Source organism: Talpa occidentalis, unplaced genomic scaffold, assembly GCF_014898055.3.
Source record: "Talpa occidentalis isolate TD23 unplaced genomic scaffold, MPIMG_talOcc4v2.1 talOcc4.6, whole genome shotgun sequence".
NCBI lineage: Eukaryota > Metazoa > Chordata > Mammalia > Eulipotyphla > Talpidae > Talpa > Talpa occidentalis.
Genome location: NW_023604972.1, coordinates 128053584 through 128079021, shown reverse-complemented (window position 1 = coordinate 128079021; position 25438 = coordinate 128053584). Strand labels below are relative to the sequence as shown.

At 34.5% G+C, this 25438-nt stretch overlaps 1 protein-coding gene across 1 annotated transcript in view; it reads right to left on the bottom strand.

Annotated features, from left to right (window-relative positions):
• Positions 1-2649: 2649 nt before the first annotated feature.
• CDH10 (cadherin 10) overlaps positions 2650-25438 on the bottom strand; it is a 128838-nt gene continuing 106049 nt past the window's right edge. Inside the window, exons 8-12 of the mRNA XM_037529178.2 lie at positions 22599-22735; positions 16905-17026; positions 11129-11237; positions 7083-7334; positions 2650-3700 (exon numbers count right to left, since the gene is read on the bottom strand). Coding sequence (XP_037385075.1) covers positions 3210-3700; positions 7083-7334; positions 11129-11237; positions 16905-17026; positions 22599-22735 — 1111 coding nt within the window. The 3' untranslated portion in view covers positions 2650-3209. The remainder of the gene's footprint in view (positions 3701-7082; positions 7335-11128; positions 11238-16904; positions 17027-22598; positions 22736-25438) is intronic.

The window sequence follows — 25438 nt, the reverse complement described above, 5'->3', positions numbered from 1 at the left end:
TTTTTTTGCAATCTGGACTCTATCAAAAAATTCTATCAATTAATTTATCTTCCAAAAAAAACCCATGAATTGAATATTCATAATGATTAACAAGCAAATTCGGAATGATGTTGGAATCTCTCCACCCTCCATCCCTCTATCAGTCTGTTGGAACACGATACCTGTAAAGTATATAAGATAGTGAGAAGTGGTTCGCAATTTCAAATAAGTACTTTATTTGAAATTATTTAACAAAAATGTGTATCTGCATGTGTATATATTTATCTATAAATTAGAAAACATTTTTGTTTCTTGACAGTTTGCTAGAAGTCTATAATGGTCATATGTACATGTATATACATACATATGTAATATAGATTCTAATGATACATAGGTACATAGAAGCCTCAGTCTTGAGCATGAGTTTATCATTGCATAAAATTTCCTTGACATTTTGTTAAAAATAGAACCAATAAAACAGGATTAACTTAATCACCATTTTCAATGACCAAAGATGTGGAACTCCTTTTATTTCACATATTTGAACATTTAAATCATGAAAAAGGATGACAGTGATTTTTAATTCTGTATTTGGAAAAATTAATAAGTGTTAGGAATTTTGTTATAAATTCAGTGTTTTGATAACCATTTGCCACTATTTTATTTTTAATTAATAGGATAACTACATACATCTATAAATATTGAATACGATTTATTATTACATCTCTAGTTTCTAGAACATACTTTGATTTTTATAATAAATGCTCAAAATATTTGAGGAATGAAAGAATAAAGCAATGAAAAAATGAAAGGTCCACAGTTGTCTGATGAAATCAACATGATGCAAAGAATCATTCTCCCTGTTCCTCATGTAAAAGGAATTTTGGCTGTGGGATAATCTTTGTGTCGGGTCTTCCACTGGGAAAGCATGATGCAAGGATGACAATTCAGAGAGTCTGAGCAGATCATTATAGGCATGCTTCCTAATTTCAAGGTCTCCAAGAAATCAATTAAATATATAGCTTTCATTATGAAAACAATAGGTACCTGTTCTTTAGGATCGTTCCAGTACTCTGGAAATGATCTGTGTACAATAAAGCTTCTCTATTGCCAGAGAAGTCTGCTAGTTAATCTCCTTAAAGGCAACCTTTGGGAACCTATTTTGAATGATGCTAAAAATCGTTGCTATAGCTTTTTTTTTGAATTATGAAAATTGGATGACTGAACAAATGATGGAGCAAGTGAATGGCAGGTTGAAATGATCTCAATGAGGATAATTAAAAATAGCCCAATAAGAATTCCAAATATTACATCTAATATTAATAAAAAATATCTAATGCTAGAAATTTTAAAACTTATATTCAATCCAATAAATACCGTAGTTTTAAGTGCTCATAAGAAATACCTTCTTTCCTCTTATACTTTTGCTGTTTTCATTGTTAATGAATAATCCTCCTAGGAAATAGAGGGTTTTCTTTTCTTTCAGATCAGCGTATTTGATCAATTTATTTTTTCCCTTCTACTTTGTTCTTTTGACAGCCTTCCCTGTACTTAACTGAGTGCTTGGAATACAGGAAGTGGAGTCAGTAGTTCTCACTATGGTCTAATGTCAACTTAGCTTTTGTAATGACACTGTCGTTTTAACTAGGCCTCATGGGTTGTTTCCCCTAGCAGATCTGTAATCAGGAGGCTGTGACTTTTCAGTCTGGAAGTTTGGGGAGAAAGTCATTCAAAAAGATTGAAATAATTAATTCTGCGTTAAGGATATGTCAGTGTTTCACTCTGATTTTAAAAGCACGGCATTTTCACTAATTAGAGAGCACACAAATCTTTGGGATTGTTTACCATATACTCAGCAGGGATTGTGACTTTCTAATGTAGGCCCAAACAGAGTGCTCCACTTATAGATAAATCATGTTTGGAGCTGAAGAATGGAGGGATCAGTTAGAGGCAGTTGGCCTCTGTGAATCTTGGGATCTCTGGATAATTAACTGCCAGGTTTTATTTGTGTTTGTTTTGTTTTTGCTCTTTGCTTTCTATTGAATCAGCCACTGACAGAAAAAGAGACTTTGTTAGGAATAAATACTCAATGCATTTGAAAAGCATAATTACAACCCTGTATCTTGGTGGAATATTCAGCACGACTACTGTCATTACCAGGCATGTTCAAAGTCACTATAGGGGGTAAGTATATTTTCCATTAAAGGATTATTTCAGTCTAAAATCTGTGTGAACTATTATTCCCTACAGACCTCAGTAGCATAAAAGTCAGACAAAAAAGAGAAAATGTTGTATTCTTTCAGTATTATTTTAGTGAATATGAACAAAATGAAATTACTGTATTGTTGGTGTGGGATATTTAACATAAGGATGGCTAAGTTTTAAATTTGCGTAAGTGGTAAATTTTTGAGTTGTCTATTAATGACTCCTTGAATGGGAAGAGTTTTTCACATCTCATGACATAATAATACTCACTGGAAAAATAATTTTTACCTAGATCATATTAATTCTGTTAGAGTACTCTCAATAGCACTCTCAATAATTACTCTCAGTAGTAATTGTAATGACTTTGTGTTCTTACCTGCATGCACGGCAGTTTTGTACTGAGATGTTTAGTTCTCGAAGCACCTTTCTTCTTGCTAAGGGAGGAAAAAAAAGCTGGAGACAAGGTAGTTGTAAAAACCGGTTTATTTTTTTAAAAATAAATACAAAAATATAAATATAAAACATTAGCAGATAGAATTTGATGAAATGAAATTGCACAAACGTTTGTATACCAGGTTGCATATCACACCTACTAACACCACATGTACATTTTTTGTTTAATTTAATGTACAGAACAGGATATACCTTAAAATTTTTCTTCACCTTTTTAAAAGTTTCATTTGCAAGGGCAGGACGTGTATCTAACAGAAGCGGCTTGTTTGTGAGGTTGCTTAAGGGAGAAGAATATCCTGCTCGTGTTTTTGAAATTATCTTTTATTTCCTAAGATGGACAACACTGAATTTCCATAGCTTTGGCTCTTGGAAGAGATTAAATAAAATGTCGTATATATTCCATGAGACATCCTACAGGAAAGAATTAATGTAATTAATGAACAAATTAAAAAGTAAATGGGGAAAAAATTGTGCTGAGTGGCAGGAAAATCCTCCTGAAATACAAAACAGTGAGAAGTGGAGACGGTGCAGGTGAAGAGGCTTCCCCTTGGCTGAACCAGGCAGGGCCCGAGCTAGGAGTCTTTGTCGCTGTCCCCGCCCCCATACATTTCTGCAAGCTTATTGAACCGAGGGCCCCACTCCCGGAGGTAATCGTAATTTTGGTCTCCTTCCGTCGTCCCTGACTCCAAGGAGCTCAGAGATTCCGCGATGGAATCGTTGCCTTCGTAGGCATAGGTTGCAAGGGAATCGTAGGGAGGTGCTGTGGGGTCGAGGTCGTGCTCTTTGAGCCTTTCATTAATGAAATCCCGGACATCCGTGTTGTCCGGGGCTGTGGGAGTCCTCCGTGGGATAAATAAAGTCTCCGGAATAATATCTCGCCGGAGCTTTTTCTCCTCGATGGCTGCAGGGTTCCTCAGGGTGCCGATATCAAAGGCCTGGGTGTCTTCCTCACCGCCCCCTTCATCGTTGTAGCTCACGATGTTGTCTCTGATGTCTTCCTTAGACAAGATCAGAGGCTCTTTTTTTCGCTGTCTTTTCAGAGCTGCAAACAGTACTACTATAACTTGAAAAATAAAAAAAAGAAAAGTAAAGATATATTAGTGGTCCCTCCAGAGCACTGTATCCATGAGAGTGGAAGTAGTCTAAAGGAGTGTCAGTTAGTTAGATTTTCTGTGACAGGTTCGAATTTGAGATGCATTGTGGATTTCCATCAGTTTTTAGGGGTGGGGTAGGGGTGTTGGCATATGCATGGTTGGAGTTTAAGAGACTTGTACTCATTTGATTTTGAAGCAATGAGGGCTATGTCTTAAGTGCAATGATCTTTTATTTTCCTAAGACCTGTTTAAAGAGTGTTACTGTTCTTACAAGACATTGTTTATACGCTGCTTTAAAATGTGACAGATGATGGCATATAAAAAATGGACACTCACTGAATTCAGCTTCAAATGAAACAACCAAAAAGGGCACACTTATGCCCATTTTTTCACATTCTTGTCCAGTAGTTAGACTCTTCACAAAATATGCAGTATTAGTTTCTGCCAACTAGCTTTGCTGGTGGGTTACATAGATTTTTTTAAATATATGTATATATTTAATGTTTATATATATTTAATATTTACATTTAAATTTATATATATTTAATATTTACAAAGATTTATATATATATATATATATATATATATATATATATATATATATAGTTAAAAAGGACCTTAATTGCTGGGAGGACCATGATAGTTAGACATTCAATTAGTTTAGAAATTTATGAGGCTTGGGCCTCCCCTGATGGTGCAGCGGTTGAGTGCTGGGCTGAGAAGCTGCCCACAGCCTCTGCAGCACCGGTTCCATCCCCGGCTGCTCCCTGGCCACTGGCGAGGGTCCCACATGGCGCACAGACCTCTCCTGCCATGTCCACTGCTCCCTTCAGCAGTGTACTTCGTCATTCTGCCTGTTCCCTGTTCCCCGCTCTGGCTCTGGTGAATTCTCTCACCCTCTTGCACTTCTGACTATACCCAGTGCTTATATATATATATATATATATATATATATATATTAAAAAAATTAAAAAAGAAAAAAAGAAATTTATGAGGCTCTCCATGGAAATATATACTGTGTGTATGTGAAAAATTGTCCCATCACATGAGAGCAAAGAGGGGATTCAAATGACAGCAATTAGCTAGTAAGACCCTGTATGAACTTCAGCTAGATGCATCTTAAATAAGTACAGATCTACTGTAAGAAGAAACGTGCATCACTCAGGAAGGTTCTCCAAAATGGTTTGGAGAAACAGATGTGATTCAGTTAGATGAGAAAAGGGCCTATAGGAAAACCAATATTTCCTCTTCTCTCTGTCTCTCTCTCATATATAAACATACACACACACATTTATTCTAAATGTTTAGAATAAACATTTAAAGAACATAGGGTTTATTATTAAGGACTGAATGTTTCTGCACAAAGTTCACATGCAGAAGCCTAAATCCCCAATTAATGGGATTTGGAGGTGAATCTTAGAGACGGGACTGGCTGGTGCAGATGGAGTCCTTATGAATGGCCCCTTCTAAAAGAGACACAGAGAGATCATCTCTCTGCTGTCCACTATGTGAGGAAACAACAGAAGACAACCCTGTGTAAACCAGGAAGTTTGCCTCACCAAAAATGATCGGCTAGCACCTTGATCTTGGCCTCAGGAACTGTGAGAAATGAATTTCTGAGGTTCAAACTACCAGTCTGTGGTATTTTGTTTTAGCAGCCTGAACTGATAAAAGACAATGATATTACTAGGTGAGGAGTATGAAGTTATGCTTTCTTTCTCACCAACATATAACACACTACTAGCCTTCACATTTGTATGAAACACCAAAGAAGGAACTTTTTTTTTAAATGCAGCAAAAAGAAAGTTTTAATCTATTGATAAGTGTTCTTGAGCCCCAAAGTGATTGAAAATAAATAGGCCACCACTGAGAGAGAAGAAATGTTTATCGTTTAAGTGTCTGAGAAAACAGGACATTTTATTTTCTCTAAATCCACATATTCATGTGTATGCACACACTCGTGATGAATAGATTTTAAACCTCAGCTTTTATTATCAACCAGAGGATCTCACTCTAGAAAACAGTTCTATTAGTGAAGGTAATAAAACTTACCAAGAGCGACTTCAAAATCCAAGTTTCACTGCTTCTTGAAATGTCAGATATAATATTTTTTATTAGGGTCACAAGAATACTCACAATAGTTTTAAAATAATGCATCCAGAGAGCAAATTTAATCTGATTTTTAATTCAAAAGCAGTTAAAAAGCAATTTGCTCCAGTTTATATAATCAGTTATCATTGCTTGGGGACAAGTGAACCGGTAAAGGGCTATTCTAACATTCTTTCAGTGAAGAGGTAAGAGCAAGGCCGCTATCCAGTCATAATTCAGAAAAGGTGGAAATAAACATTAAGTTTACTAGCAAACTGAATATGCAGTGGCAAACAGCAAAGTGTCTCTTGTTGACTCAGTCACTAGGGAACTGAATGACCTTGAGAAGTATTGTGAATATTTCTAACTTTCACTTTCAATATTTTAGTTTTTTTATAACTTTTTTTGAGGTCATCGGTTTACAACACTGGAAAAGATTTAGGGGTATAGATAGGATCACCCCTCTTCAGATATATGTTACCACACCAAACACACCCACAACCCAAGCACCCACAGTCCTCTACCCACCACTCAGTGCCCTCCACCTTGCCCCTGACATCTTACCCTCTCCTTCTGGTAGCCTCAGGCTACAGTCAGATTTCATAGTTAATTTTGGTTTAATTGTGTCTGTTCTTTTGTTCTGTTTCTTTATAGTCCACACTTCAGCAAAATCATCCAGTATTTGTCTTTCTCCTTCTGACTTATTTTATTTAGCATTATACCCTCCAATTCCATCCATGCTTCCAATGGCAAGATTTCATCTATTTTTAGTATAGCTGAACATTTTTAAAAGGCAGGTAATAACTTTATCTGACCAAATAATATACTTCCATTTTTTTTTTAAGATTTTTAAAAAAGATTTATTTATTTATGCATACAAGAACTGGGGTAACAGGTCAGAGGTGTGGGGTGTGAGAGGATTCATCAGAGACAGAGTGGGGAACAGAACAGGTGGATCTACTGAAATACACTGCTGAGGGGAGCAGGGGTGAGTCAGGAGGGGTCTGCTGCGCCACGTGGGTTAGCTCTCTGGTTGGGGATAGAACTTGTGCTGCAGATAACTTCATAGATTGCATCTTAACCGCTTGCACCACCAGGAGGCCCCTCATATAATACACTTTCATATAAACTATATTTTATAGTTTATTGAAGTCTGTCTTAATCATTGGGGGTGGGGTTTATTTCAATAGCAACTCTTCTTATTTACAAACACACTGAAGTAGGCAATCTTGGAAATAATTGCGTATTTCAGAAGTTTCTTACCCAACAGAATGATGATGCAGAGGAGAATGGCCACCAGCGCCCCAGTGCTGAGGCCAGCGGGGAGCAGCAGGGCCTCGGCGCTGCAGGACTGCATGTTCCCCTGGCTGTCGCAGGCGCACACCCGGATGGTGAGCGTGCCCGTGCTGCTCTGAATCGGGTAGTCGTTGTCTGAGATCACCACCGGCAAGAAATACGTACTTATTTCATGTCTGTTGAATCCATTTTTTCTGGTCAAAATCCTGGCAGTATTATCTAAAATAAAATTCAAAATATAAATAGCTGGCGACAGTAAATTTGTCTCATCTTGATGTAATTGGTTTGAAATATAAATAAAATATGCTTATATAAATTATATAATGAATATCCGTATTCCTATAAGACTAATCCCATACATGCTATTAAAATATAAATAAGAAAAATTACTTTGAAGAATTTAATACTAAGTGTTCATATTTGATTTTCAACTATCCGATGTTTTCTAAATGGTGATTTTTTTATAAGTGAATCATTTATCAAAACTACATAGAGTTAATATGTTATTTTTCAGTTTTTAGAAAACATAAATTTACATATCAAGAAAAGGATCCTACTACATCTTATTTATAGATATATCTTTGTGCGGGCATGCACAGACCACAACACACTCAATATACATGAAGAAAAATATAACAGGGTAAAAAATTAAGTATAGTTGCACCTTTAAAATGAAAAATTCAGTGTAATATTTTCAAGGTCCCAATATATATGAACAGAATCAGAAAGATTTTAAAACTCATGGACTTTGATTGCCCCCCATGAAAATGACTGCAATGTGTTCGTGGAGGACGGCAGATGGCGAATGCCTCATAGAGACACAAAAAGAAACTAAGAAAAAAAAAAAGCAATAATAACAAAATTAATGAATAATAGTAACAGTAAATAACAGTAAAAACAAAACACAAGCATTTGTAGAGGTATAGCCTATACCTCTAAAATATATGGTTTTGCTGGTCCAACCACAATGGAGATCTGTGTGGAGAGTTCTTGACCTACTAAACATAGAGCTTCCAGATGATCCAGCAATTCCACTCCTAGTTATTTACCCAAAGGACACAGAAACATCCATTCCAAAGAGCACCTGCACCCCTATGTTTATAGCAGCACTGTTTACAATAGCTAAGCTTTGGAAACAACCCAAATGCCCAAAAATAGATGACTGGATCAAGAAGATCTGGTACATATACACCATGGAATATTACTCAGCATTCAAAAAAGATAAACACATGCAATTTGCAGCAACATGGATGGCGCTGGAAGGGATCATGCTCAGCGAAATAAGCCAGAAAGAAAAAGAAAAATACCGGATGGTCTCACTCATAGCAGGAATCTAGAAAACTTAAATAAGTGATCAGGAAAAAGAATAACTATAAGAAAGAAAATATCAAAATCAACAAACAACTATGAATCAGAGACACTCTATGGGGGGTGGGGAAAGCAGGGTTTGGGGTTGTAATTATAATAAGGGGGTTGTAATTGTATGGGGAATATAAAATAAATTTAAATAAAAAAAATAAAATATATGGTTTTGTAAGCTAGTGTTATTCAATAGACATAATTATAAAAGTTAAAAATAAAGGTTGGTATCCTACTACCTAATATATTACTATTGAATATTTCTTTATCTGATAATTTACTTAGTATCCTTAATGTGGTTTGTGGGGCTAATTAAAGATTACCACCAGTCCTACATAACCAATATTAAGAAATAAAATCAGTATACTTGATTGATAGTTTCCTACACTGTTTGTTTGTCCAATGCACTTACCCTTGTTTAGTCCCACAGGGCAGTTTAAAATGTCAGTGCTGATGTAGAGATAGGAGCAGGTTAGCCAATTGGTAAATGCACAAATAGTGGGGGCAGAGGGGTTGACAATTTCTTGTGGGTATATTGGTTGAACACACAAAAGCATTTTCTAAACTAATAGTGAGAGTGTAATTTCTACCATATCAACTAAACATATATGCTAAGCAAACTGACTAGCAAAATAGATGTACATAAGCAAATTTAGAAAATAAAATGTCAAGTCCTGACAACTTAGATTTATGCTCTAAAAAAGTATGATTTTTATAATTTTGACTTATCTTCTAAAAAGTATGATACATTCCTTCCATTTTCAAATCTACATTACAATAAACATTTACATGCTAGGTCATATTTTTAGAATTTTCTTGCCTCATTCCTTTTTAACTTTTTAAAAAATTCTAAATCTTACAATTAATTTTGCCTATAATAGTTTTGATATATTGAAGAACCAAATAAATTTTTACCCTAAACTAACTATTCTATTCAGAAAGATATGGCAATAATGTTTTTAACTTCAATGTAAAACAAAAAATGAATATTCGGAATGAAAAAAAATCTCCAAGTATGGGATCACAGAAGTTGGAAATTATATTTTTAAAGAATGATAGCATAACATAAACATTAAATGAAGAAACTATATTCACCTACAGAACAAGGGCATTTTCTCAAGAAGAATAATAAGGTTACTGTGTTATCAGAATTCTTTTTGAAATCTACCCAATAACAGAAAACAGTGAATTTATGTGGGATCATGTCAAATATTCTGTCAGACTTTACTGTTATTTTATTTATTTATTTATTCTGGTTTATATTCATATAGACTGAGCCTCTGATTTGAGTAACTTATATAGGATAAAGATGCTTTCCTAATTTAGGAAAATGATACTACTTGTCAAAAATTATTATTAGTCTTGACTTGTTTTCACAGCAACTGAAATGCTGTGATAAGATAGTACAGTTTCAAGTAAAATTGAGAGGTAGCTTGTTGGTATTTAGGACTCAGTCTAATAGAAACATAAATCAAAATACAACTAGAAAGAAATATAATATCGTTAATTCAGTACTAAAGATGTCGAGTCTAGGTTCTATATGTACATTGCCAGGATCTGTAAATTAAAATCACTGTTGTTTATCTAAAATTCAGATGGAACCATGCATTTTTATTTCATCTGCCAGCTCTATGTATTTTTTTCCTATTTTTTTCCTATTCCAATTATTTTAGGCGCAAAACCAACAGAGATTTCAGAAACTTATATTTGAGAAACACAAATTGCCAATGGACATCTGTCTGTCTACTGATTTGTACAATGTTTCAACTACATGAAACATATCAAATAATAGTTGGCTCAGTATAAAGCTATGCATTATCTTAAACCACCTTCTGATATTCTGAAAACCACCTAAGAGTTATACAGTAGCCTAACTCTGCCAGTAAACCTATACTGTTATGATGGTATTGTAAATATGCCAGTGTGGTTATTATATCTATTTTAAGAATAACTCTGCACTTGTTCTAAAACAAGAATGCCTTTTAACAAAAGTGAGCTGATAAATTTAGTTTAGTATAAATATGTAATGTAACTTAGAGAAAAGGTATAGTTTTATACTCTGCTTAGATTAGAATAGTTACCATACATTTTTCCCAAAGAATAAACTTGTAAAAATAGTTATCATTTTATTTTTTTCTCCTCTAAAATAGTTCTTTTTCTGAGGATGCAAGAAATAGAATTTCAGCATTTTTATTACAATGACATTTTATAGTTCATATATTACACATGACAATAATATACATTGTCCATTGTGAATATACTCTTGCCTTTTATTCCCTCACAAGTTAATATGCCAGTTGTCTGTTCTTGCTCTTCTGTGCCTTTTTGATGTTGGCAAATCTGCTGCAGCTAAATCTCATCAAAGTTTGCATAAAAGCCTCACTGAGTCATTCCTTTCTTGAGCCGACTAGTCCAGCCTTTTTGCTATGATTCATTCTTTTCATTAATATCCATATACAGGTTTCTTTCACATATTGTAATATTTTAAAATTCAAGCGAACAAACACTATCAAACCAAAAGTTACCAGAATATCTTATTATATAGTTACTAAATTTGTTTTAACACAGATCAATACATCATGTATATGAATGGTTGCTTTAGTAAATTTTCTTTTTAATGTCACCTTAAATCACGATGAACAAGTTCAAGTTACCTTCATTATCTTGCACTGTGAAATTTGGGTTGACAGCTGCTAAACTGAAGAAAAATTTCTGTCCACCTAAAGGGTCATCTTTATCTACTGCACTTATAGTCTGTATTAGCTGCAGAAAAGAGAAAAAATACATATTTATTAAACTCCCATGGGTATAATCTACTTTATAGTAGGTTATTTTTAATATCAAAATTTGTCTTAAATTTTTAAATAAGCATTAGTTTTGTTTCTTGTGCACACATCTTTATTTGTATTAATCCATCATTTCATTATTGCTTTGACTTTAGCAAATTCCGATCCCTCTACCTTTTCCTCCCTCCCTCTGCTTCTCTCTTTCTCTCATTCTTTTTCTATCTCTCTTTCTCTCAATTTCTTCTACATATTACCCATTCCTTCAAAATAGTAAATAGTAATATTCTTTGAAGTTTTGTCTTTAATTAACATAAATTAATTTTATTAATTTAGTATTTGAAGTAAGTAGGTTATTTCACATATATTTAAACATTAATCTGGAAGAGTTTATCCAATCTAGGAAAAATTTAGAAAATTATTGTGATTATGGCTTTCCTTCTCATCAAAAAAAGTAAAAACTCTTCAAAAATGTAGGGAATTTATTGGTAATATACATAACTTTCATATCCTCTAAATAGAAAGTCCTAAGCACTTATTTTAACAGTAATAGTTCACTTCATTTGCATTGTCAAAAAGCTGCATATTTTTAACATATTATACTATGGGGCTGATTATTTTACAAAGGTCAACTTTTCTGTTTATTTAAAAGAGATAGGACCTCCCTGGTGGCGCAACGGGTTAAGCACAGCACTGAGAAGCTATCTGCAGCCTCTGCAGCACAAGCTCCATCCCCAGCCAGGGACCTCTCCTGTCTTGCTCGCTGCTCCCCTCAGCAGTGTAATTCAGTCAATCCGCCTGTTCTGTTCCCTACTCTGTCTCTGGTGAATCCTCTCACCCCTGCACCTCTGGCCTGCACCCCAGCTCTTGTATGCATAAATAAATAATTCTTTATAAAAAAATAAATGTAAGAGACAATTAAGAAGCTATCTGTAGAAACCAAAAAAAGGGTCAGATAAACCCAAACTAAGAACTAGCCATAGAAAGCTGATTATAGAACTGAGGCATATGGAGGGGAAGGCTAAGACAAAGTTGGGAAGGAGCACAATGGACTATAGTCGTGGGCTATGGATGTTTTGGTTGTGGGTGCTGAATGGTGATAACACCTGTAGGGGAGATGCCACACTTTGTAAACAAAAGCAATAATGTAAACCAAGGCTACCTCAATTAAAAAAAAGTTATCTGCTAACAAAGTAGAAAATGTAATGCCTTATGCTATAATCAGATCACTACATTCTATATTGGACATGTAATATGATTAATATTTGCAAATATATATGTAATGATATATGTAACATGTGGCTATATATTCCTTTGCAGATATATCTATTTGATCCTTAAATAATATATGCACAATAAAATATATTTTTGCATACTTTAAATTTGCAAGTGGCCTTCAGAAGTTGTTAAATGTGTATTAATGCTTATATAAACAATTTTATCATTAACTTAAAGGAGTATACTATTTACTGCATTAGTTCAATTTAACACTGTGTGACTATTTGATGAAACATTTGTTACTGATAGTCTGTTCACTTAAAAAGCATTTTCAAGTTTAAAACATTTTGTGAAATAGTTTTGTATTTTCACTGAGCTCTTCTAAAACAATCATCAAGCAACTTGAAGGGTGTTTCTGTGATCACACTCTAATGGAGTGTGGGATGACAAATGGATTTTAAAATGCTTAAAATTAGAAAATTCATTAAATATTAATATTTTTAACATTTTCAGTTTCCCACTGATGGAAAAAACTTCCTTTCATCTAGATTTACAAATAACTCGCAAAATTCAACAAATAGAAAACAAAAAAAATACAATAAAAATGTGGAGAAGAACTAAATAGGCATTTCTCAAAGAATACCTATGGCCACAGGCTCATGAAATTATGCTAATTATCACTTCTTCTCAGGAAATGCAAATCAAAACCACCTCACACCTGTGAGAATGACCCATCCCAAAAAGATCAGAAACAAGAAGTGTTGTAATGGATGTGGAGGAAAAAGAACCCTCCCCCACATTCCTATGAAAAACAATATGGAGTTTCTCAAAATAGTAAAAATAAATCTACCATATGATCCAGAAATTCCACCCCTGATATCCTCCTGAAGAATGCAATAACACTAATTTGAAGAGATATATGCACTCCTATGTTTATTGCAGCACTATTTATAATAGTCAAGTTTCGAAATAACCCAAGGACACAGTTTAGAAGTACCCAAAGACACAGGAGTGGATTAGAAAAATGTGGCATAGGGGCCTCCCCGGTGGCGCAGCGGTTGAGCACTGGGTTGCGAAGCTGCCCGCAGCCTCTGTGGCGCCGGTTCGATCCCCGGCTGCTCCCCGGCCACTGGAGGAGGGTCCCACATGGCGCGCAGACCTCTCCTGCCGCCCGCTGCTCCCCTCAGCAGTGTACTTCGGCCCTTCTGCCTGCTCTGCTCCCCGCTCTGGCTCTGGTGAATTCTCTCACCCTCCCGCGCTTCTGACTGTACCCAGTGCATGTATAAACAAAACAAACAAACAAATAAATAAATAAAGCATGCCTCTATAAAAAAAAAAAAAAAAAAAAAAAAGAGTTCTAGAAAAATGTGGCATATATACACAAAGGAATACTATTCAGCTACAAAAAAAGAAAAAAAAAGACAAATTCTTTCCATTTGCAACAACATGGATGGAATTATGGAATTGGAGGGGATTATGTTAAGCAAATTAAGTCAGAAGGAGAGAAAAAAGTACTGGATATTTACAAAACTAATGATTAGATAAAACCTAACCAAATCCTGGAAATCTCATGGTAGAATTAAGGATACCAGAGGAGACAGAGCTGGAAAGGTAGGAGAGCAAAGTATGTAGGAGGCACAATGGACTATGGTGAAGGACTAGGGATGCCTTTGAAGGGGGTGTGGTACTGTAATGCACACCAGAAGGGTGTGTTCCTATACCTCAGAGTGACATACAGTGTTGTAAACCAATGTTCCTTAAAAAAAAAAAAAAAGAAAAATTTCCTTTGTTCTGATAAAAAAAAAAAAAAAAAACCATTTCAGTTGTTAGGAAGTAACTAAACATTGTTCTATGGAAAAATATGAAATGGGACCGTTTTTATTGGACAAAGGCCTGGAGTTAAATTTTATTGAAGGATAAATATAAACAGCATTCCTTGGCAAGATTCCCTAGGAAATCTGTGACTGAAATATTCTTTCTTTCCTATAGATATTAAAACTTATTAAAATATATTTTATTGGGCCTCCCTGGTGGCGCAAGGGGTTAAGCACCACACTATGAAGCAATCTGCAACCTCTGCAGCACAAGTTCGATCCCCAGCTGGCCAGGGAGCAACCCACATGGCACAGCAGATCTCTCCCACTGCTACCCTCAGCAGTGTACTTCGATCAATCTGCCTATTTTGTTCCCGGCTCTGTCTCTGGTGAATCTTTCTCACATACAACCCCACTCCGCATCTCACCTGTACCCCAGCTCTTGTATGCATAAATTAAAAAATCTTTATATATATATATATATATATATATATATATTATTGACTGAAGGAGAGGGGCGTGAGTGAAGGAATATGGAAGGAGAGAAAAACATCTAATTCTGTTATCTTCCCTTCCCCAAGGTCCCCCAACACTCTCTAAGGTGGAAAAGATAGGGAATTCAATAACCTGATCAGGCATCAGAGAACTAATGCTACATCCATGCTAAATTACATCCTTTCAGATGGGAAAGTCTTTTCAACTCTTGGATCAGGGACGAGGAAAGAACAGGGAACAGAGAGATGGGGGTGGCAATTAGCTTTTTTTTCTGTCTTTTCGTTTTGTCTAAACACTAAATGAATGGGATTATATTCTATGCTGTTGTTCTAAATGCTACTTTTAAAGAACACTTAATTTGGAGTAGTATTGGGAGGACTGAAATACCCTATAAATAACTTAAGCACACCCAGGAGTCCTAACAAGTTCCTGCTTCCCTAGGAGGAGGGGAGACAATAGATAAATTGATTAACAGATTAATTTAGATAGATTAATTTCAAGAAAGGCTAGTGGAGAAGGACTCTACCAAATAACCACTTTGATTTTGCCTGCTAGGATATTGTAACTTAGAATTCCATTATTGAGAATATAATTTTAGTTTAAGGAACCATTTTTTTAGCTGTTGAAGCCAAGTGATATCTAATAAAATTCATTATAAAAAAACTATTATGGGAGGTTATTGTTCATGGAGCCAATTAGTCAAAAATTATTAAATCATGTTCTTCCTATTGAGTTTGTCAAAATAGGTTACTTTTTTTTTATTGAAACCATCTTTGATTTGATTATTTTCCTTTAGTATGACAACTTCTTCCAAAGTCCAAGAAATATAAAGTTATTGAGCCAGATATAGTTTCAAAAAGAAAAAAGGCATAAGCAAAATAAATATGATCCCTTATTTTGTATATTTTGAATACATTTGGAAATCACGATTTATAATGACTCAAATGCTCTGAAAGATATCTCTTGAAAATCAAATAGACTAACCATGGAGGGAGCAATATGTGCAGCAATTGCAAAGTGGGCAATTTATCTCTTAGAGAAAAGGCTTCAACTTATATCATGCTGAGCCTGCCAAGCAGAGGACTGTATGGAATGGTATTTTTAAAGCATACAGTGTTTCATTAAGAAGTAGGTTGGAAGCAGCTTGGTCATTTAAATATTCCAAATTAAACATTTCCATAACATTTTCACATACGAAAAATGAATTTGATTTCAGCAATTTTACTATTTCAAACAAAAGACAGGCTATTGAATTCCTGTTAGACTCTTCAGAAGGAGGAATTTGAGTTATTCTACAATGTAATTTGCATAAAAATATAACAATGACAGTGATGTTTATAAAGAGTATCAAATGATGTCAAAACACAATACAGTTTCGCTATGGCTCCTCTTTAATAAAACACATTTGATTCCCAATTATTATTTATACATGCAGCTCCCTTCTGTGAAGATAGCACTCAAAGCAATTAAGAACATTTCTTACAGCCATATACGCTGGGGCTTTTCAAACAACAAAATGAGTCCACTGAGGAAAAGACTTTAAGAGTTATAAACAAAGCTGATGTAGGAAGAATGTTTTAAGGGATGAAAACTAAGTCATTAAGCTCTTTATGTGTTGCTATAATGATGAAATGCAACGTGTAAGGAGTGAATTGTTGACCCCTGCTTTGAAATCACATTTGCATACATTGGAATATTGATGGAATGTTTCACTGATTCCATGTATTTTTCTTTTTCCCAACTTTCATTCCCCAACTCTCTAGCAGTTATCAATATTTATCTAATGGCACAGCAGGTTGCTTTATTTTTTTTATTCATTGTTTTGCTCTTGTTTCTCTAAATGCAAAAAGTTAAAATTATTTCTTAGCTCCACTTTTGTGGCAACAATAAAATCTCTTTACTTTAAAACTATACAAAGGTAAACATGAAAGCTGTTACAGGTGTTCTTTAAAACACTTTCAACCCTAAAAACATCAGCCTCTGTTGCTTTTTAAAAAATTATGTTATGAGAACTATATGGGACCATTTTTAATCTCTCTTTTCCCCTCAAGATTGGGAAAAGAAAATATTTAACATGCAGTTAAAATCTTCCCATAATTTTAAATCCTAAGGGTGCTTACCTGTCCTGGTCTGGCATTTTCACACACAAAAGTGTCATAGAACACAGCAAATTGTGGAGCGTTGTCATTGACATCCAAAATTCTCACAAAAACAGCCACTCGAGTCATCTCTTTGGGATTGTCTAGAAAAGTGAAAGAAAAAAATTTGTATAGGAAGACACATAAGTTCACCAGATTTAATCATATAAGCATCTTGTAGGATATTAATGCTCACATACAAATAGATGTTTCATTCATTCTACTCACATAAGGAGTAAATGCAATAAAGGAAATTACTACAGAGCCTAATTAAGTAGTCTTGAATTCAGTCGTTATTGGACTCAAGAGTACTATTATTATTTTCAAAAACCTTTTTAAAAGCACAATACAGTATAATTGAGTTCATAGTATATTCGTGTCCTAATAGTCCAAATATATAAAATGAGAACAGAGAATTAATTAAATTTTGTTACACATTATATTAATTAAATCTTTATTGATTTTTTTGTTTGATGAATAAATAGTTTTAAAGGAATCAGGAACTGGCCCAAGAGCATTAGCTCTTATGTGGTAGTTATTATATTACACCCTATTTTTCTGACTAGTTTTACCACTAAAATGTATTCCAACAGCTACTCTTGACTCTCATTTTTGAAATTTTGTATATATGTCTATGAATTTTAAAATTTTGTATTTAAATTTATTTATTTTAAAAAGATTTATTTATTTATTTATACAAGCAGTTGGTACAGTCAGAAGCGCGGGATGGTGACAGAATTCACCAGAGCCAGAGCAGGGAACAGAACAGGCAGATTGAAGAAACACACTGCTAAGGGGAGCAGCGGGTGAAACAGAAGAGGTCTGTCGCGCCATGTGGGACCCTCGCCTGTGGCCGGGGATCAAACCGGTGCTGCAGAGGCTGCGGGCAGCTTTGCAGCCCAGCGCACAACCGCTGCGCCATCAGGGGAGGCCCTGTATTTAAATTTAAAATGAAATGAAATATAAGGATTCAAACATTTTATTGGCATAATTGCCACTGATATCATTTAAATAACGTAGGGTGAAATTTGAACAAGAAAATTAGTTCAATAGCAGCAAATGGTATAATAATTATGATTTTTTGACTCCAAATGTTAAACCAAAACCATCATCATTTTCACATAAGATATGCATTTTAAAAATTCTTTGATTTGTAAAGGAATTTAAAATATAAATATTTAGCTTAGCTTTGGATAACAGCCTGGTATTATTCATAATTATACTATCTCCATCTTATTTTTTTCTAGGCACTTGTAACTGATTTCTCAGAGATTTCTGTCATTTTAAATTCAGGCTACACTCATTAGACTTTGTGACATCAAAATACCAATCTTAGCATAATGTTCAATTTCTGTGTAAATGTTGGAAAAGTGAAGCTAAAATGCCTTTTACAAAAAAGGAAAAAAGGAGATGAAACAAAACATAACAAGTAACAGATAAACTGAGGGGCAGGAACAATCTTATTAAATGGCCCCTTCCAACATAACATGAATTGTAAGTAAGATTCCTTACCCTTGTGAAATTTATGTGACTTTTTAATTTTGTCAGAATCATTTTCACATACATATGATCAGGGAATATATCACGACACAAAGTAATTTATTTCTCCTTTCTCTCCATGTAATTATAATGTTACTAAAATGATAAAATCAGCACTTTAAAAAAAATAATGCACAAGAACTGATTACTCAGCAGGAACATTTCAAGGCTGAAAAAGAATGAAGGAATGCAGACAGAATTCGAAATCCATATGCAGTGGCACAGCCATGTTGCTTTCAACACTGTTGGTCCCTCCATGTGGCCTCCTTGTGTCCTAAGCCTTACCATTGAGGTTGGTCCCCATGTAATATTTGCACAAAAGTAAAATCACCTAAACACACATTTCTCAAGCAGTAGCTTTGACACAAAGCAAATCAAGTCTTACTAACCTTTCCCTCATCTTTTCATGCAAAAATTTAAAGCAGCTCCCCTTTTTAACATTCCTCTTCAGTCTGACTTCAGTCTGTTCCCCATATGTACGCAGTTTTCAGGTTCTAATTTCATAGTTGCTAATGTATTATTACGTATTGTTTGCTTCTTGGTGCATCAGGTAGCTAAGAATTCATACCCTGCTGTCAAGCAGAGCTGCTTTAATTTCCAGGTCCATCACTCACTCATGTGTGGCTTTGGCCAATTTACTGCACCTCTCTAATACTTCAGTTTATTCAATTGTAATCTAAAGAGAACTTCCAATCTTAAAGATTTATTTGAAAATCTGGATTTGTTAATGTGTACAAAGTTCTTATTGAAGTGTCAGTTTGTTGGTAAGCACTCAGTATTTATATCACTGTCATCTTTTTATTTAGTACTGAAACATTCCCTAAGTGCCGACGCTATATTTTTCCACATAAAGCATGCACAAATGCAAACATGTTAACTAGTTCTCCTACAATTCACATGGATATGAAGAGAGTACATGTGAAAAGTAGAGAGAGGGAAAGAAAAGAAAAGTGATTTGCCACTTTCTTCTACCTTCCCTATTCCTAAACCATTTGCTAATACTTAAAGCCTAAGTGTTTACTACTAATGAGACCTCAAGCACCTAAAGTTATTCATTGCCATAAAGTAGGAATATGGTGCTTTCACATTTTCTAGAATTTGTTTTTAAATCTATTTAAATAGTGGACATGAGTAAAATATTTTCTTTCAATATAATGTCTTGGCATAAAAATAATTGTTTTGTTGGCACCAATTCACTTTCTAACTATAACATAGAAGCCACGAGAGACTGAAAAGTTTCATATCGAAAAAAATTGCATCGCCAGTCCCTTCCCAAACACAATATGGAGATTCATCAACCTCTATACAAATAACTCAAGGCCTCTTCAAATCCAAAGCTAAATCCACAGGGATAAACTTGCTTTGTAAAGCATCAGGCCTGGAGTCACCTATTCAAAACACAGTGCTTACGCTAATCTTTTTACTGGCAGAGACTGCAGTCTACATATAAATAAAAATATAAAGCATTCAAAGGAAGCATCCTACTGAACAGTAGCTGGCATGTATTCACCACCTGAGTCTCCCTCAGAGTCCTCCAGGGAAACTCTACTGGAGTCAGAATGTGTCAGCAATAAAGGATCTTAAAATGTATGACCTAAGGTGAACCAGGCCTAGGTAGCCACAAGTTTTTCCATATGTCCCAGAAGAGGAAAACTTAAATCATTATTCAGAAATGCTAGGTTTTAGAAAGATGCATTTTTTTCCCCTCTTTGCTTAGGGAAAGAATTTCCACTAATAAAGAAGTAGGCATAGATAATGGAGTCCTGCGCCCCTAAACTCTATGCTACTGTCCTCAGACATGTGCAAGGATTGAAGTGAAATTTTCAGATGGGGTTGAAATAACTTACTGCTTTCTACTGAAAATCAACAAATGTGTGTGCTGATTGTGAAGTTAATTTTAGATAGTTTATCCTCTTTCATCATTTCACAAGATTGATTGATTGATTGTGTGTGTGTGTGTGTGTGTGTGTGTGTGTGTGTAGAAGAACTGGGGTGTAGGCCAGAGGTGCAGGAGGTGATATGATTCACCAGAGACAGAGTGAGGAGCAGAACAGGCAGATCTACTGAAATGCACTGCTTAGGGGAGCAGCAGACGACATAAAAGAGGTCTTCTGCGCCATGTGGGTCAGCTCTCTGGCCGGGCCAGGGATCGAAATCATGCTGCAGTGGCTGGCGATAGCTTTATAGCGCTGTCTGTAACCCTTGTGCTACCAGGGAGGCCCCTTTGTTTCACAACATTTTTGAAAAAGAAAGAAGGTGTCCCATGATATAACATGCTAGCTAATTACCTGGAGTAGTACTTGCGATATAATATGATGAAGTGCTGTGGAATATTGGATTAAACTGTTGGAGGCAGGGAAAAGGGCTGTGGGTAAGTAGTACTTGTGTACTCATCATCCTGCCTTACTCTGGGCTTGTGTATGATACACATACCATAAACCCAGTGTTTATAATCTAGTAAAAGCAATTTCCTATATTCTGCTTTCCTCTCACCCTCTTTCCATTGAACACCCGGAATAGCATAATGGGCCCCTGACTGTTTGTGGCTTGGCAGGTAGGCATTTCCAGCACTTACTCCATAGATTGATTTTATTTAAGGACAAAAAATAGGTTTAGTTCTTAAAAAGAAGAATGTAATTGGCTTAGCTTTTTACAGAATCATAATTACTTCAGCTAGCTTTAGAAGTTAAATTTCTCAAATGGAAAGTGCAATCCCTAGCTCAACAAACTTGAATAAAGATCTCGAATCAAGCAGAGAGCACAAATAATCATGATTCTCGAAAGACCAGATTGCATTGTGTGGGGCATATCTAACAATGGTGATATGGAATTGAGAAAGAATTAAAAACTCTCCTTAAAAGAATAATTAAAAAATCTAATAGCCATGTATATTGCACAGTGGAAAAATTGGTTCATTTCGATGGTGGGGTTAATCTCTATTTCACTCCTAAATCGAAGGAAAAAAAACCAATCATTGCATTTTCTTGGAGTGTTTAAGTCACTGCTAAGGATGTTTAGCCTAGATCCATGCTTCTAAGACTCTTGTTGATTCAGTCACCATGTTCTGCTTTCCAATTTTTTTCCAGTTACTTCAAATAACTTCACCTTGATATGTGTGTGTGTGAATTCAGTTTAGTTTTTCAGATCTTGAATTTATGGGCTTCGTTGTTCACCATGATTCATTCCCTAATTAATGCTTCTTCTTAAAGCAGTTCATAAGTTGCTCTATGCCATGGGCAGCACATGACAGGAATCAGACACCATGAAAAGGTTTGGGTGAGCAGGCACGCCTGGCACAGAGCCTCCCCCTTAGAAGGCCTCACCCTACCTTGTTTTAATGCTTGGCTGTTACCGTGTTAAATTTCTTTATACATTTTTTAATAAGAGGACAGATATTTTCATTTTATAATGGGCTCAGTAAATAATGTAGCAAATCTTGAGTGTGAGCAACAACTTTTACAATTAGAGACAGATGTAATGTTGGGTCTTAACCCTGCCTGTTTTCATTTGGATGCAACTTTCATTTAAGTGTAGAATCAAGAATAGGATTTAAAAACAGAACGACTGGTTTCAAATCCCAATTTTATTACTCCTGGCATTGTAACTTGGACTAGATACTAAAATCCCCAGAGCCTTATTTTCCTTCTCTGTTAAATGAGGTTAATAAAAATAGTAATAGAGGAAAATAATTTAAAAATTCTTAGACTAATATCCAATACAGAGTGCTTAATGTTAGCTCTTGTTATCAACACCTTGCTTCTTCATATGTAAAGAAAAAAATACTAGTGTCTACCTACATGTTTTTGCTAAAATTAACTGATAAATACCTGGCATTTAGCAAAGATTCTAACTTACCATGTTTTTGCAACAAATTTAATACATTTCTCTTTTCCTAAATAAAAATATCTCAAGTTCCCAATTCTACATCATTTTATTTGTTAATATTACATATAGATTTATGGATAACTATAGTTATCTCTCTCTCTTCCTCTCTCTTATATATAATGAAAAAAGACATTAAAAGCCTTTTAATAAACTTAGATTAAAATTAAAATTCATTTGTGCAATGAGAATATTTAATATAAAAGATCTACATATATTTAATACAATCAAATATATACATAAAATTCATCTTACTGATTTCAGCAGCAATAACAGTAAGATTATGCCATTGAGATAATTCACGGTCCAGTGGCTTTGATGTATAAAGGGATCCATTTCCAGAATGTATGTTAAAGATCCTGTCAAGGTCAGTATGACGATCCAAGGAAAATCTGAACACAGAGGGCAAAAAAAAACCCAAACAAACCCATAAACAAAATCATAGACAGCAGTATTACTGATGGTTTGCAGGACAAAATGGTGAAATATAAGACACATATCACTCATTATTTCAAGAAAGTACCAAGTACTGATCTAGAATGCAGACTGCTTTGTTGATTTATCTCTCTCTCTCTCTCTCTCTCTCTCTCACACACAAACACACACACACACACACCCATGCTTACCTTCCCTAGGTATGAGTTGGCACTTCGCTCTGCATTCAAATATTAGTCTTGTGAATGTTTGTGTTATTAAATTATTATCTATTTCCATATACATTCAACTGAGTTTACTATCTGTTCCCACAAAATGGGAACTTCCCAGGCTTTACAGGTGGTTACTTTACTAACAGACTCAGCAGGTGACTGAGGATTCTGCTGAGGCATTACAGCAATCTAATCAAGAGATCATTCCCAGAAGTTCTCTTTTTCTCAGTGAGGAAACTGGAGATAACCTAAGTTTCCTCTGAGGAGAGGTTATGATTGGGCTTAGCAGATTCGTGGTGTGAAAACTTGTGCTTTAATTTCTTAGCCATAACATGTGTGTATTTTAACTAAAGATGTTTTAAAAATAGGGAAGTTTCAGAAAAGACCTTTTATGTATTTCTACCAAATAAAGTCTTGGTGTAGTCCATACTGTACTGAAAATTGATTAAAGGGACTGTGTTGGGTGCCATTCTACAGCCTAGCACCAGGTTTATTAATGAGTCTGATATAAATGCACAAATCCCATTATTTGGGGAATTTTCAGTCAAGGTTAAAAATAGTACCTCCCCCATCATAGGTTCCTGCCAATTCACAATGCTAATGGCTTATAAATGTTTTATCGTTCTTGAGTTAGCAAACATAATTCCCAAGTTTTATTTAATGCTCTATATTAAAAAAATAAATAAAATAAAAATGACAGGACCAGAAATAATATTCCATTATGGTATAACTTTTCCTAAGTCACTACATCCATTTTTTAAAGGAAATAGAATATTTCAAGGAATGAAATATTTTTAAAGCATGTTTTGTGTGTAATCATACAAAATAATTTTAAAAATGTGTCATAAAATTCTTTTCTCTTTTAGTGTTCTAATGATTTCCAAAATTCAATTGACATTTATGATCCTTGTGCCTGGTTTTGAATAAATCGCATTAGAAGAACAATTTAACTTGTCAATACAGCTGAAATGATTTTAATTTTGAGGAGTCCTTATTTTAGATTTTATGTTAAATCAATTCCAAATAGAACAGAACAGTCATTTACAAATCTTCTTAAGAAATTCCAGTCCTCACTATTAACACAATATGAATTTAGTTTTATATTCAAACCACATGTTTTACCATTCACAAATAAAGCAAAATGCTATATTTCTGCCTATGGAATAATTCACAAATTATTTCCCCATGTAAAAGAAATATTGTACTACTGAAAGAATCAACATAGAGTTCACCTCCTGATTGGAGTGTTCCATAATTGTTTGAAGTAGAAAATATTAGTTCTCTCTATGTAAAATACCTTGCCCACTCATCTCTGCCATATACTACATCTCAAAAAGGAAATCAGACATGAAAATACCACATATTATGCTTGGAGTTCTGAGGCACTCAATGGATATTATTTCTCATATTGAATCTTCTTTCCTAACACACTGAGAACTCCTTGAGAAACATGTTAATATCTGATATGGTGAAAGAGTTACTGAATTCCTTGGCATTTTGGCAAATGATAAGGTTCCTTATCTGTATAGAAAAACAATATGAAGCTGCTAATGCAAATCAATATAAAGTATCATCTTTGCCATGTCAGTTTTATATGTTTTTTTCTAAATTATTTCTTGTGGTTTAAAGAAATAATAATAAAATTTAGGAGACTGTGAAATTATCTTGAAGCTACAGAGATTCTGAATTTTTCTAAACATGTATTTTCCAATACTTTATTAACGAATTATATGTGTTAACTTTCATTTTTGTTTTAAAAATTATTTTCAAGACACATTTTAAATAGACCCCTTTGATTATTGCATTATCATTCATAATATATGATATAAATAATTTATAAAATGTCCAGTATGATCCATCCCATAAGTACATTGCATCAGCAAAGTAATGTTCTTTGGCATGTGCACACACACAGACAGACACACACTCACATACATTTCTATCTTCATGGCTTATGAAGAATAACATTCAAGGATATTCATTTGCATTTTCTACACCTAAGTAGCATAAATTCAAATATACAATAACCTTCATGGCATAGACTCTGTTATTAAAAAGTAATGAATTTATTAACACTGCTGCACGTAGTATAAGTAAGTGTCTTCTTTACTCCTTGTCCTTAGACTTGAGCCCTTATTAAATATTTTAAATTTGTTTCAAAAACCCACAGGCCAATTTTGACATATACTAATCACCAGTCTATATAAGAAGATGCAAAATCTATTTCATGGTATGGATTATTTGCCACTCAATAATAACACAATTTGAATGGAACACTCCTAAAAATATATCATATTTCACTTAAAAAAGATCTTTTAAAGCAGGAACAGAGAACATAGCCTATTAATGTCAGTTAATAGCGATGCCAATGGGATGGTTGGTAAGTGTGTTCAGTGAGGAAAATGAAATGTGCATGTTGGTTATGTAAACACTTCAAAGGAAAAAAAA